We start from the raw sequence: 14,142 nt of genomic DNA, 5'->3' as shown, positions 1-14,142 counted from the left end.
AAAAAAAGTACATCTCAAAAAAAACACCAGCACTTCTAAAGTGTGTAAATATCCCCTAGATGTATTCCAATGCTTCCAAACATTCTTTACACAGATGGAGAAAAAACAAAACAAAACTATGTTTAAAGGACACTGTACACTAACAACAAAACTTCAACCAGCCTCGAAGCATGGGGGAGGAGGTATCATAGTCTAGGACTGCTTTGCAATCCTTTAAAGCACCATGAATTAAAGATAAATTAATTTTATCAACAATGTCAGGGAAGCGGTCCATGCCCTGAACCTTCGAAGAGGCTCTGGATGATGAAACAAGACAAATGACCCAAATCCCACAATTAAATAACATCAGAATGGCTGAAAAATAAGAAGATACAGGTTTTGGAATGGTATGGAAATATTCTAATGCAGACCTTAATGCTTTATGACAGTCCAAACCATCACACCTCACACAGTTTCATTGAATGCATTTAATGTCTTTTTACTTGAGAAAAATAAGTATTATTCTTACTCTTAACTCAAAATCCTTTAATTTTTTGGTCATCCATGCAAATCATTTATTTTTGACTGAAATATAAATTTCAAAAGAAAAAATAATAATACAACAATTCATACACTTAAGTGGACAGAAGTTGCGGGCAACTGTAAAAGTCTGAATGAATCATTAGACACATTGTGTATGCATTTAGATTAAAACCTCTTTTCATGATAGGGTTGTTCAAATAAGGACATTTAGCATAAAATTTGTGCCAAATCAAACATGCAGATCCATCTGCTGTGGTGACCACAATAAGGAAATAAGGAAGCACCTGAAAGTACAACCTCTTTTACCAGAGACAGTACTGGCAGACAGCAGACTGCATATCATCCTGTAATATAAGGTCAGAGTGAGATGACCACTTAATTAGCCAATCACTGGACCATATTTTTAACAGTCTAATTTCCATGTGCTGTGACATTTTCTCTTTGAATCAGCACATCTCAATGGAAACCTCTTTCGCATCTATTCACACATGTCCTCTTCCAGCACACCCCTTACACTCTTTTTGCTACGCGTCACTCTCTCTACACCCACTACTCTGTCATTGTATATTTGTCAACTTCTGTCATTCCCCACTTGCGTTGTGTGGCAACCCAGTCCCCACCCTTGTCCTCCCCTACCTTCACAGTTCTGTCTGTGACCGCTGGGTGACCCCATGTCCTGAGCTCTAATCCAGGATTACCCTGGCTTGGTTTGAACTGCATCATGCTGCCTCAACAAGGACCTCTTGGCTTTCCATATTACTCATAGACACACTCATAAACATTAGGTGATACTCACATATAGTCAGCCTACCAATGCTCATACACACATGTTAACGGCTCGTTAAGAGCCTCAAAGATGAAGCGAGATCTCTACCGCGGCACTGTGTCTTACATCAGCAACATAAAACCAGCCCAGGTGCTGGGTGTACCGATGGATAGGACTAGGCCCCACATTCTGAGCTTTTGAGGGAAAAGACTACTAAGTATAGCACGTTAACAAAATACTCCACCCTTCTAGCAAGATGAGCCCTGGCAGAAATGCTATATCTACAACTGTGGCTAACCACACACACAAAGGAGCTAGTTTAAGCAATTATGTATGCTTTTTTTGCCATGCTGGTAACCACTACTAAGAGCTACCAAATGTTACAGCATATGCACAGGAGATGTCATTGTGTCTTTAAAGTGGGCTTGTTCACTAAAATAAATGACCCATCCAGCTTAGTATTTTTTTTTCTTCCTAACACTGGAGAATTGTTAATTTTCCAGTGTTGTTCTGAGGTATGGATTTGAGACCCCACTTGCTGTGCCATATGGCAATAGCTGCCCACATACAGGAGTCAGTGCTGGATCTAATTGATTGCACACTGGGCCAGTTTTGCCAGAGCTGTCCAAAACTATAAAGCCCATCAAACAGCAGCCAATCACATTTAGACAGAGAATTCACAATACAAATGAATCAGAACTATTTCAGGAAAGATGATTTTGGTGGAAAATTAACTCCTGTAACCTTTAACAATGTCACATTTAATTAAGGTCAAATGATTTTCTGTACAGAAAAGTTATCAAAGACACAAGCTTGAAAAGCTACACAGATCATAAAGGATTTAATGGAGGAAATATCCAAGAGGAGGTGAAGGCAAACTGCTCCCTGCTGCTTTAAAATATTACGTTTTTAATAACCTATGCTACAAACATGCCAAGATTATTCAAGCAAGGTATTAAGCAATTATGTTTTCCTGCCACTTTGCATTTACTTTTTTTTTAAGCTCTGCCATAAAATTAATTTTATTATGGGGTACACTAGGAGCACATTTAATTGGAATGCAGTCCAATACACCATCACCACCTATGATCTACATTTATAAAAAAAAAAAAAAAGAAGAGCAAAATAAACCACCACCAGAAATTCACTTTTACTATAAATATCAATAAAAGCTGAAAATACACAGATTTGCTTTTGTTTTTTTTAATTATTCCTAACCCAAACAACAGAGATTCCAAAAGTGACTTACCCAACTCTCTCCTCTCTGCTGATGTTGAGTGTTCCTTCCTCATTGGCCGGTCCATGTGAGAGAAGCTGGAGCTCTCTGTAACTACATCAGTCTTTCTGCTCCTGCCTCCTTTCAGTGAAGTGCGGGTGATTGCTGAAGCAAACAGATTTGTACGCTTTGGAGAATCGTGGGTTTCTACATCCTCTGTGGGAGTGAGAGGCTCCTCATCCTCACTGTCCGAGCAGCCTGCTGGGTCTTCTGCCCGTCCGTCTGAGAAGGAACCCTGGCCAGGAGCCATTTGACTCCTTGACAGCTTTGAGTAGTCTGCTTCAGAGCTGCCTATCCTGAACCAGGACTCAGCTGAGTGGCCCTTTGAGCTGTTGCCCAATGCAAGCCTTGAAGGTCCTAGACAGGACATGGAGCTCTCTTTGCGCTTGTACCTTTCAGCAGATGAGGATGAGGAAGAAGAGGGGGAGTTGGCAGAGGTAGTGGCAGCTTGCTTGCTGGCACTGGTGCTGGAGGTGTCTCGTCCAAAGCGGCATCGCTGTAAAGCCTCTGCCATTCCTAAACCACTAACTCGCTCTCCTTTCCCTGATGGTCCACTGTCAGAAATCCCTGCACTAGCTCGGCTCCCTGATCCACCTCTTGCTGCTTCCTCCCTGTCCTCCTCAGCACAGCGTTCTCTGTGTTTGTGTCTGTGTTTATGTTTGTGGTGCCAGTTGAAGGAGAGCTCAGAGGACATGGGTGGGTATAGGACAGGAGGCCGTCCTGCTCCCAGGTACTCCTGCCTTAGCAGCTTGTGTTTTTTCTTGTGAAACTTCGAGTGGTTCAGCAGGAGATGTGAAGGGTGGTGATGATGTAAGAAAGATGTGGGGGGAGGTGGGAAAGACGGTGAGTGGTGAGTGTGATGTGATGGGGCTGTGTGGGGTGACTGGTGGTGTGGGTGGGGATACAGCGCACTTGCTGGAGGATAACCTCTGTAATAGCCCAACCCCAGAGGTCCTGACGAGTAAGGAACACTATAGGAGGGGTGATAGAAGCCTCCACTTGAAAGGGGGAATCCAAGTCCAGGTACAAATGGAACCTCAGACATAGACTCCCTCAGTTTGGGAGGCCGTCCACGTTTCTTCTTCATATCCGGTTTACGAACATAGTGCAACGGGTCACAGGAGTATGGTGGATGAGAGTAGAAGCTGCCAAAGTTAACCCTGAAGATTGTAGGCAGGAGGTCTCTGTGAACATAATGATGCGGAGGAGGGCCGCCTGTGCCTCCTATGGCACCAGCAGCCCTGCCACCCACCCCTGGCACTCTACTTGATCCCGCTGCTATGCCTATTCCGCTTCCGAGCCGGTGCCCTGTGGTGCGGTGAGTTATGCGTATTTCACTTAGTCGCACAACAATCTCGTCCAGCTCAGCGAGGAAGTCTGGGTCGAGTCGTCGGGAGCGTAGCTGTAAGTACTTCTTCTTGCGTTTCCTCTTCTGCCTCTTTAGCTTGTCATAGCCGGGGCAGCCATGGCTTCGGCGTTTACATTTGTGCTTATGTTTCTCCTTGTGTCCCATTAAGGTCGTGGCGGGAGCTGCTGGGTGAGGTCTTCGGGGATCAGGTGATGACCTTGTCCCGTGGGGTGATGGAGACGGTGAAGGGTGTTCCATAAGTACATTGCTGTGTCGACGCCTGCCCCTCGAGTTAATACCCATCCCTGGACCCATAGCTGAACCCATGACACCTGGCATTAATAATCCACTGCCCATCCCAGGTGGGATGCCAATTGCACCCAAGCCACCTGCTCCTCCAGCTTTCTCACCACGGTCAGAGGTGCTGTTATTGTCTGTCCCTATACCACTGTCACTGGGCACCGTCTCCTCGCTGTGTGACTCACTCACTGGTGATGGCGTGGCTTCTTTTAGCTCACTCAGAGGGGCAGGGGAGGTGGGATGGAGTGGCCTGGGAGGGGAAAGCTTATGATAATGGTAGTGCTGCCTGTAATGGTGATGGTGGTGATGATATCCACGGCAAGATGACTTTTTCTGGGAGGCTGCTGGGACCCCAGACGATGACATCGAGCCCATCACTGGGTTGCGAGGATTAGGAGCTGAAAAGGTTGGAGGAGGAAGCGAGAATGTGTTATGGCTATGATGGGAGTTGGAATAGTGAGAGTGACCTGCAAAGTGCACTGAGCCTGGCTCCACAAAGCTACCATCGCTGATGGGACTGTGGCCTCCAGTCAATTGTGAGAGGGAGGGTGAGGAAAACACCTCTGAGGAGAGCGGGTGCTGCTGATGGGACTGTGACTGATGGGGATGAAGAGGGGAAGTGGTGTTTGGAGATATAAAGGTTTCTGAAGGTGACATTGTAGCTGACACATTAGTTGCCGCTTTTGGTTTACGGCCTCTCCTTTTACCCATGTATATTGTGCCCTTTTTACTGACATTAATTTGGGGCCCTAGTTTTCCTCCAAAAGAAGCAGCTAGGGATGACAATGACTGTGTTGCAGCTTCTGCTGTTGCAGCCATGCTACTAGTGGTGCCTTTAGGGGTGTCTTCTGACCTTGGGCCTAACAGGATTTGACTGAGAATACGCTTCCGCTTAACGCTTTTCATCTTATTGATCTTGCCAATAATAGTTTTCATGATAAGCTGCCCGTTTCCTTTGTTGCGGAATCTTTCCCCTGCTTCTGGAGCCAACGTGGGAGGCTGACCCTCCTGGGGTAAAGTAGGAGGAAGGCGCTTGGGGCGTCCACGTTTCCTAGGCATAGGTTTAGGAGGGTTCAAGTCCACCTCTGGGTGAAGAACAGGTGGGTCCTGTTCTTCTTTGGACTTCAACAAAGATGAAAAGACCTTAGAGGGGGGTAGCTTGTTAGGGGGATTCCCACGGGCCGGTGCATCAAGCCTCGGCATTTTGGACTTTGGCCTTCCTCTTTTTTTAGGCTGGGGTGGGAAGAGCTGTGACACTGAATTTTGTGACACAGGATTTGGTTTGACCTTATTTGGATTCGGGGGCCTGCCTACAGGTCTTTTAACTGGTGGCGTTGGAGTTTCCAGGCTTGAAGATAAAGGCATGGTGGTTTTGTTCTCAGTGAAGGGACTGTCCGGGCTTCTCTGACTTTGGGCTTTGTGCATAACACGTGTCCAGCGGGGTTTTCTTCCCCTGCGCTTTTTAAGGGGTTTGCTGTCCTGCTCTGCGGGAGAGTCTAGGGATGAATCAGGAGAGTCATCTCTGAGAGGCGTCTGTGGGCTTTCTTCATCATCATCATCATCATCATCATCGTCGTCGTCATCGTCATCATCATCATCATCATCATCATCTGGCTCCAGTGGGGAAGGTGTCCTTTGTCTAATAGACTCAGGGGGACTGCTAGTCCAACCGGGTCGGCTAGTATCCCGGTTGGGACTACGTTTACTTGGACTGGAACTTTTCCCCCTCTCAACTCGTACTGACTGGTTGCTTCCCCCTTTCTCTCTCCCTTCTGGCCTTCCAGTTGCTGTTAAAGGGGGGCACTTGGTTAAGTCTCTAGGCATGTCCCTGTCTTGCTCTCGCTCCCCTGCACTGCTTTCCTCTGCGAGGGCAGGAGACTCTCGTGCATGGTGTCCTTGTGAGGGAACAGGGGAGCCCAGGTGACTGACTGCACTCACGGTCCTCTGCTCCACCGATGATGATGAAGATGATGAAATGGGACACAATGAAGGTGACGTGGTATGGGGTAGGGAGTGAGCAGGGCGTAACGGTTGCTTAGAAATGCTACTGTTGCTGCTGTCACTGTTGCTTTCCTTTGACAGGACTGTCAGGCGATTATTGCCATAGGTGAATGCTGGGCTGTTGCTGCGACTACTGCTGTTGGTGCTGCTCATGCTGATACCGTTGTTTCCGCTGCTGCTAGCAGCTTTCCCAGTCCCATCCAAGTCCTCGTTCATCAGCGGCATCAGGGTGGTTGAATTTTCTAAAATACTGTCTTTGTTTCTAGACCCGTATGGCCGACCAGGTGGTCTTGACACAGGAGGTGGAGGAGAAAGGTGAACCATTCTTGAATATGTGTTCCTATTAGCCAAAGCTCTGTCTCGTTGCTTGGCTGTAGGGGCCATGAAGCCTGAGCTCGGAAGAGGAGGGCTGGGATCAATCTTTGCAGGTTTGGCTGGCTTAGGGGTCTTGGATGGCGGACAAGTTGCTATGAGTTGAGCTAATTTTTCAGTGACGGTTGGCGCTCCCCAACTCTGAACACCTTTGTCCTTATCTCTTTGACTGTCTGTGCTATAGGTGCATTGAGGAGGCTTAACACCTTCAAGGCTGGGTTCTTTCGTTAAAGATAATGGTGGAGATGGTGAAGATGTCCGGGGGTTGGGTTGCGGAGTTGGCGCTTTCTTCCCAGAGGAATGCGTTTTGCTGTCTGGTGGAGGGCGGTGAAGGTTAAGTGGTCTCTCAGATGTGGTGGTAGCTGCTTTTGTGTCTGACTTTGAATCAGACTTGCAATCCATCTTTGGTGGACCCTGGAAGGGTGTTAGGGAGAAAAGGCAAGAGATTAATGAGAATAATAGAGATGAATGATTATTATGGTCAAGAAATAACAAACACACCACCCAAATTTCTAAATTATATGTATATAATTTTGAATGTGGTAAACAAGCAGCAGAGGTGCAAACTAGGACTGCTTGATTTGCAATTTGAAGAAGGTAATGTACAATATTAACATTAAATATTATCTTTTACATATATACAGCACCAGGTACATCATAATTAAGATGTAAGCAATCTTGCACAACATTAAGAAATATTTTAAAAGAAAGCGTACAACAGAAACTGACACACATCATGACAACACACATGGGAAGTATCAGCAGCAAGTTAATGTTAGACATTCATTGGTAAGATCTTTACTCCAACGGTGCTTCACAGGCATGGCCAGAGGGGGAAGTTACCCTCAGCACAATAACACTTATTAGGGTCAGACTGAGGACAGAGAGGGAGAGCGAGAGAAAGGGGTCATGCGGGGATGGGGGTGGAGAGTACACGGCCAGGCAGAGGACAGACGACACAGACGGAGGGTGATTGAAGGGGCCAGTGAGTGATGAATAGAGGCAAGCCAACTGAGAACACAATGAAAACTAAAGTAAAATTTATGCTCTGCTCTTTATTAGCGTAATAACACCGTGATTACTAGAGTAGCTTTGCTGTAGACCAATGGCTGGCTAATAACATTTTAAGGAAGTAAAGTGAATGAAAATAATTATACTAGTTGTCATCACTGAATGTTTAATTTTGTTCAAAGTGGAAAATCACTGCTGAACCCAAATAAATAAAATCCACAGCGTCTAGCCTCCATACCTTTTTTGCCGGAGCGCTCCCATTCATTTGGGAGGGTGTCAGGGTGGTAGTGCTGGCAGGAGGAGGAGCTAGAGGAGGTGGTGTGGGAGCTTTAGCAGTTGGGGCTGTTGAAGATGATGAGACGGGTGGTCTGTTTACACTGGGACTCTTTTCCCTCTCTTTTTCTCTGCCCTGTGAAGGACTCTGGCTCTGAGTGCCTGCCCCGTCACCTGTGGCGCCTGCACGGTTTCCACGGGCATTGCCTCCTCCACGACCCGTATGCCTCACAGTGGCTCTGAAAGCTGGTCGGCACACATAGTTCTCCAGGATCTTAGGAGGCTTCTTCATGCGTTTCGCCTGGAGGCCAATCTTCAGTTTGACATTGCCCTCGGACAGGCTGCTCTCTTTAATGGAGAAATGGGACTGGTCACCACCGGCACCTCCTGGCCCGCCTGTGCCTCCTGCACCAGCAGATGCAGTGGGGGTTCCCTCCTTCTCTCTGTCCCTCTTCTTTTCCTCCTCTTCTTCTTTCTTCCCACCCACTCCCTCCTTCTCTCGCTCCCCTGTGGGAGCACCAGACAGGAGAGGGGGTGGAGTTGCAGTCCTCCCTTGAATCTTCTGATCCATTAGATCGTTGGGGGGGGGGTACAAGTTTATGGAGTTTAAGGAGTGGTTGGTGTGGATACCAGGTACAGTTTTTGTCTGGGGATGGGATAAGGGTGAAGGGGGGAAAGGGGGAGGGGGATAACGGTGAGGGTGAAGCTCTCCTTGCTTTGGGGGCTTCTCTCCCTTCCTCGGCTGTCCAGCCCTATTTCTCCGTCCTTCAACTGCAGGACCAGGGACAGGTAGAGGGGAGAGAAAGAAGAAAAGGGAGGGTAGAGAAGATAAAAATAAATTCCACATTAGTCACTGAAATAGAAAAACACAAACACTGACAGTTTTAAACAGTCTTAAAATGAACGCTGGTGAAAGGCAGACAGAGGGCAACAATTTTATTATCTGTTTGGTTAGAGTGTCCTTCATCTCATCTCTGACACTTTTTATGGTGCGCTCATCCTCATAGATTATAACAATCTGTGACCTATTTACACAGCAAAGTCCCCTCTACCTCACCTCAGAAATGTAACCTTAGGAACAAGGACTTTGAATTGTCCACCTGCGATTTCCAAAGCAGATGTACTTTAGAGCAGTGGCTTCCAAACTGGGTGCCTAGAGACAGGTCCAGGTGTGGTTAGGGATTTTTTTTAGTAAAGAAAAAAAAATTATTATTACAGGATCATAGAAAGTGGTGAATGACAATTTTTAGTTTACTATGCCAGTGCACATCAAAAGGCCTTGACTGATGCTAAAGACAACAGCATTTGTGAGAAACGCCTGTGAAAGCCACCCATCATATGGCTTTAACTAGACCAGAGATATCAACAAGTCAACATAATGCCAAGCAAGCTCTAACCCAGAGATGGCAAGAACGCATGTACGACTGCATGCAAGTGTCTGCCACAGGCATGGATATAAGTTATAAGCCAGTGGAGTTTAGTCCAAAAGTAAAAACATTGTAAAAATCAGGCTCAATAGTTCATTTATCTGACAATATAATCAAAATAGTCACTCCTGCCATTCACAATGGCATTAGAGGTTATTTTCTCCCTTGAAATTTTGTTTGGCTTGCTCTTTGGTGTTCCTTGGAGTCAGTAGTTGATCCCACAGCACTGCCACATCCTTCCAAGTGTTACGGAGTAAGATGCAGAATGAGCAATCCCTTAAGTGTCCTCATTAGCTGCAGTGAAAACGGGTGCCTGTGATAGTGGCAAACAGCTCACATGCTAGCAGCAGAGAGCAGCATGCTTCTTAATTGTCCTCCTTGGGAGGACAGCCCAATTCAATGAAGTTGTCTACAGCTCCCCACGGCCTCTGAGTGATTTAATGCGGATTCGCCCCCAAGCAGGTGCTTTCTCTGGGTGAAGTCATTTGGAGGCAATTCAGAACTGTGACCTCAGCACACTAGGTCTCTGGGACTAGACGAGAGGATCCAGCCGCCTTTTCCAGCCTGAGTGATCAAGCGTCAACATGCCGGCGGTTTTTCTGCATCCTACATTAGTGGAGAGCACTAAAGGAGGTACTTAATGGAGCCTCAGGAAAGTCATACAAGTCATCACATCAGTAAAGCATCACGGTAAGATGAGAGGGAAAAAGTAAAACAAAATCTGCCTTGCAATAGTCTTACACCATGTTTGTTTTGGATTATGACAGTGGAAAACAGTAGTAGAGATTTTTTTTAAACCACACAGTAAACACTGCAGAATTTTTGGATTCTTGCCTGTGGTTCCCCACATGGTCCTTTCAGTGTTTACTTCAATTACTCACTCCATTTTGCCTCAAAACTCCACACTCCCCCTCGCTACACATACCACACTGAAAATCACACCTCCCACTTTTCTTTAACACTCCATCAATCTCTGTGTTTTTTCCCCCGGTTTTCTTTAAGCTTTTCCATCCTCTTCCTCCTCGATTTCGCAAACTTGGAAAGCACTGAGAACAGCACACAAACTAAAGTCACTGTGTTCCCACTTTAATCAAAAACACATTTCACCCATCACCCACCCCACCAACTCCTTTTCCCTGTGTCCTTCTTACACACAGTGACAAATGTTCTCCTCTTTCTTTTATGCTCACGGAGATGGGAGCCGCTTCCGTCGCATGACAGCAGCAATGCCAAAAATAAGCCACTTTAGTACCCAACTCTGTGGACGGCTAGTGACACAAGTCGGCAAAAAAGCCTCCCAGAGAGTCAAAACATTCCCCTCACCTCTAACAAGCTAAGTCAGGTCATTTACTGGCATTCGCTCCCCTGCTGATAATCTGACACCAGGCCACATCGCTTTCTAATTTCTCATTGATCAGCCTTAACACTCAAGTGTGTCATTTTCATGTCTAGCGCTGAGGTACTTTTTGTATATGCGAAGCAGTTAAACTACACTAGTCATTTCATTGCCATAGTCATACTGCAAAACAACTGAATAGCAACACTAGTGGTTTTGAAGGCTGATATTAGTCACGCCTGTCTGTCCTTTGCTTTTGCTTTCTGAGAAGACTTCTATGCAACGCTATAAACGCAAACAAATGCCAAAGAAAACCGATAAGATTCAACAATCAATTTCACTCCAACAACCTAAGAAATAGCAGAGCAGGGAGGAACGTAGTAAACAACTCCCGCTCCCCTTCTCTCATTTCTTCCCCCCTTTACTCCCTCCCTCCTTTCACTCCCTCCTCACTTTTGCACACGTTGTTCATAACTGCTTATTTCCCTTTGGCCATAGCAATAGTATCCCACCCACCCACCCACCAACCAACCCACCCCCTGCATCATTCACATGAGGGCTGGCGTCTGCCCTGAGAGCTCCCTGTCATTTCCAGAGCTCCACTGGTATTACTACAGGGCCGTGCTCAGAGGAGGGGGTGGAAGCAGGCAAATTCCTCTACTACTACAACCACCAGCACCACCACTGCCGCCGCTGCTTTGTATCATCCAGCAGCGGAAGTGCTATACAATTGTAACAGACCGTTGCTTTAAAAAAGAAAGAAGCGGGGACAATGATTAAACTCCCTGTTAACTCACTGCGACAAAGCGGAACGGAGAGGCAGGTGTCAGTCACACCTGCACCGTGCAAACATCTCCCACAGCCCAGGGAAGTTCAACCTGAGGACTTCCAGTACAGCGCAAAAACATACGTGCACTTTAATTTATTATGCATACCCTACACGAAAAAAAAGAACAAGAAAAAACGTGGCTAACCAGAGCATGAGTGAGCAAACCAAATAACGTTATCTGCTTTCGGTTTCCTGTGGTGCAGTCAACACAGCCCCTCAAGGGACCAACTCATGAGTCTGCGAACCGATCAGCCCTAATTTCCCCCGCAACTGCCCTTATCTAGTCATACTCGTAATTACTGTCTTAATACAAAAGAAACCGAGTATCTACATGCGGTTCTGCAAGCATGCTTTTGGGGTGGGAAGACGTCTACTCCTGCGTAAACAACACCTATCAACGTGCATCATTTCCACTCACCTCTGAAATAGTCCAGAAACGGTGTTCACATTATTTGGCTGTGTCCTGTCTTCTTGCGTGTCAACGTGGTGGCCACATTTCCACCCCTTTTTTTAAAATAATCTTCCAACAGCTGAAAAGCCAAAATGAAAAAAAAAAAAAAACATGATCAGAACAATTTAAAAGGGGCTACAGTTTAAATATATATATATATTAACGCTGTTGTGGGAGGATTACAAACAACCTCAAACGGAAACCACTGCACACAGCTCCTGACCGCTCACTAAAATTGATCGTTAACCTTGCCAAGCTCCAAGACACAAAGTTGCTGAGTGCCAACATGCAAAGCACCCCCACTCACTCCCCCTTAACAATTTTATTTCCACAACACTTAGCACTAACAGCCGGAGCGGTAAAGTAATAGTTGCCACTTGGAGCTTAATATAACCCCATGCATCACGAAAGGGTTGTTTATTTTGTAAAGAGCCAGCCCGTACAATCAGTCCAATAATAGACACGGGGCTACAGTCTGTATCAATGGCATTGGCAGCAGCTAACTAGCCATCTATCAGCAGCCTGTTTGAGAGCTATTTAAGCAAATTTCACTTAACTTAGACGCCGTGTAGGCAGCAAATGAATAACAAACGCCTACAGCTTTCATACAATTTGTGTAAACCGAGTGAAAGTGACACAACCCGGGACAAGTGATGTACATAATCTTGCATCTCCGTCACATTCTCGCAGGCACTCGTGTTACTACATCTCAGCTACGACGGCTAGCGATGCACTAGCAAGTGAGCTAAACCAGAAAAAAATCTCCCAACGTTACCTCAAAGACAAACGCGCATTTAAATCTGCTTAAAAACCCGAGTTTAAAAAAACAGGGACTAATATTCCGGCGGTATAAAATAACAGATGCAGGGCTGTGTGGGTTATTTAAAAAAAAAAAAAAAAAAACACTAACTGTCAACAAAATGGCGGCTGCGTTGAATCAACAGAGACCCGAAATGGATCTCCCTCTTATTTCTTCTTCCTCGGTGCCTAAATCCTTTTTTCCTCACGGCGATTGGTATCCGTAATATCTCCCAAGATGCTCCGAAATCCACTCCGACACACCGTTAGCTGGGCCTGGATGTGTCAGCGCGGGCCTCTCTCGTCAATCGGGCCTCCATGTCTGCTCAGCCCGTATCGCTACTGTGTCAGTACAACACGGGCATTCTCGGTCCCTGAGAGGAGGGAGGGAGGGAGGGAAGGAGGACGGACCGAGGAGGGCGGAGGGGAGAGGAGCGGAGAGGAGGTGAGGAGAGGAGAGCAAATGTCGGTTGTACGCGGTTCCTGCGGTCCCCAGTCATTGACAAAAATGACTGTGTTTCATTATTTCGCTATTTTCGGTTGCGCTAAGGCGAGGGTGTGTTTGGCGGTGCGCAACAGTCAACTGTCAAATCCCGGTTTCGTGCCTCCTTTCAAGGGGTCAAGCCTAAAAATAAACCATCCTGCCCTCTGTTGTCATGTTCGACTCTGATGGATTGGGCGACTAATCGATCACCCTCTGGCGTGTTTTTTTCCCTTTCTTTTTTAATGCTTGTTTGTTTTTTGCTCTTACAGTTTTTTATTTGTTTTTTTTTTCTGGATAATAATAAAAAGCTGATTAAGTGATTTAAAATTGTCAAGAAAAATTCTTCTTTTATTTGCTCTGTCTCACCTGATCTCTAGCATCCGCCTCTGTCGCACTTCTCTGAGGTTTTCCTCTTTTCCTCCTGCCTGGCAGCTCCGCATCCCTCCTCTACACACGTCCAAACTATAACTAATATCCTCATTTATAATTTTGTCCATCCTGGCAGCTCCCAATAAAAATCTTATAGCATATTCAGCTCTGCCACTTCCTGACTTTTTGTCAGTGCAACTGTCTCCAAAGCGTACATCTTACTACGTCTTGTAAACCTTCCCCTTCACTCTTGCCACAAATCATCCCTGACACCTGTCTCCACCCACTCATCCCTGCCTGCACTCTCTTCTTCCCCTCTCTCGAGCACTATCCTTTGTTTTCAATGATTAACCTCAGTCATTTATTGGCATTTACCCTAACTACTACCTCTGCTCCTTGCAGCTTCACTGTTACACCTACCTCCCTCTTATTCACACACACTATTCTGTTTTACTTCTACTTTCTTTCATTCGCTCTCTCTCCAGAACATACCTCCACCTCTCCAGGGTCTCTTCCACCTGCTCCCTACGCTCACTACGGATCACAGTGTAGATATATATGGACAGCAGCTGTACTGGT

The 14,142-nt window shown here is 46.2% G+C and overlaps 1 protein-coding gene across 2 annotated transcripts in view; it reads right to left on the bottom strand.

Moving 5' to 3' along the window:
* ash1l (ash1 (absent, small, or homeotic)-like (Drosophila)) overlaps nt 1–13,376 on the bottom strand; it is a 34,056-nt gene extending 20,680 nt beyond the window's left edge. The window contains exons 1-4 of one of the 2 annotated variants that reach the window (XM_005457220.4): nt 12,823–13,376; nt 11,880–11,991; nt 7,835–8,640; nt 2,538–6,999 (exon numbers count right to left, since the gene is read on the bottom strand). In XM_005457220.4, coding sequence (XP_005457277.1) covers nt 2,538–6,999; nt 7,835–8,440 — 5,068 coding nt within the window. In that variant the 5' untranslated portion in view covers nt 8,441–8,640; nt 11,880–11,991; nt 12,823–13,376. The remainder of the gene's footprint in view (nt 1–2,537; nt 7,000–7,834; nt 8,641–11,879; nt 11,992–12,822) is intronic. The other variant, XM_005457221.4, reaches the window with a different exon arrangement.
* Between the last annotated feature and the right edge of the window lie 766 nt (nt 13,377–14,142).

Source organism: Oreochromis niloticus, linkage group LG22, assembly GCF_001858045.2.
Source record: "Oreochromis niloticus isolate F11D_XX linkage group LG22, O_niloticus_UMD_NMBU, whole genome shotgun sequence".
Classification (NCBI taxonomy): Eukaryota; Metazoa; Chordata; class Actinopteri; order Cichliformes; family Cichlidae; genus Oreochromis; species Oreochromis niloticus.
This window is presented reverse-complemented; position numbering and strand designations above follow the sequence as displayed.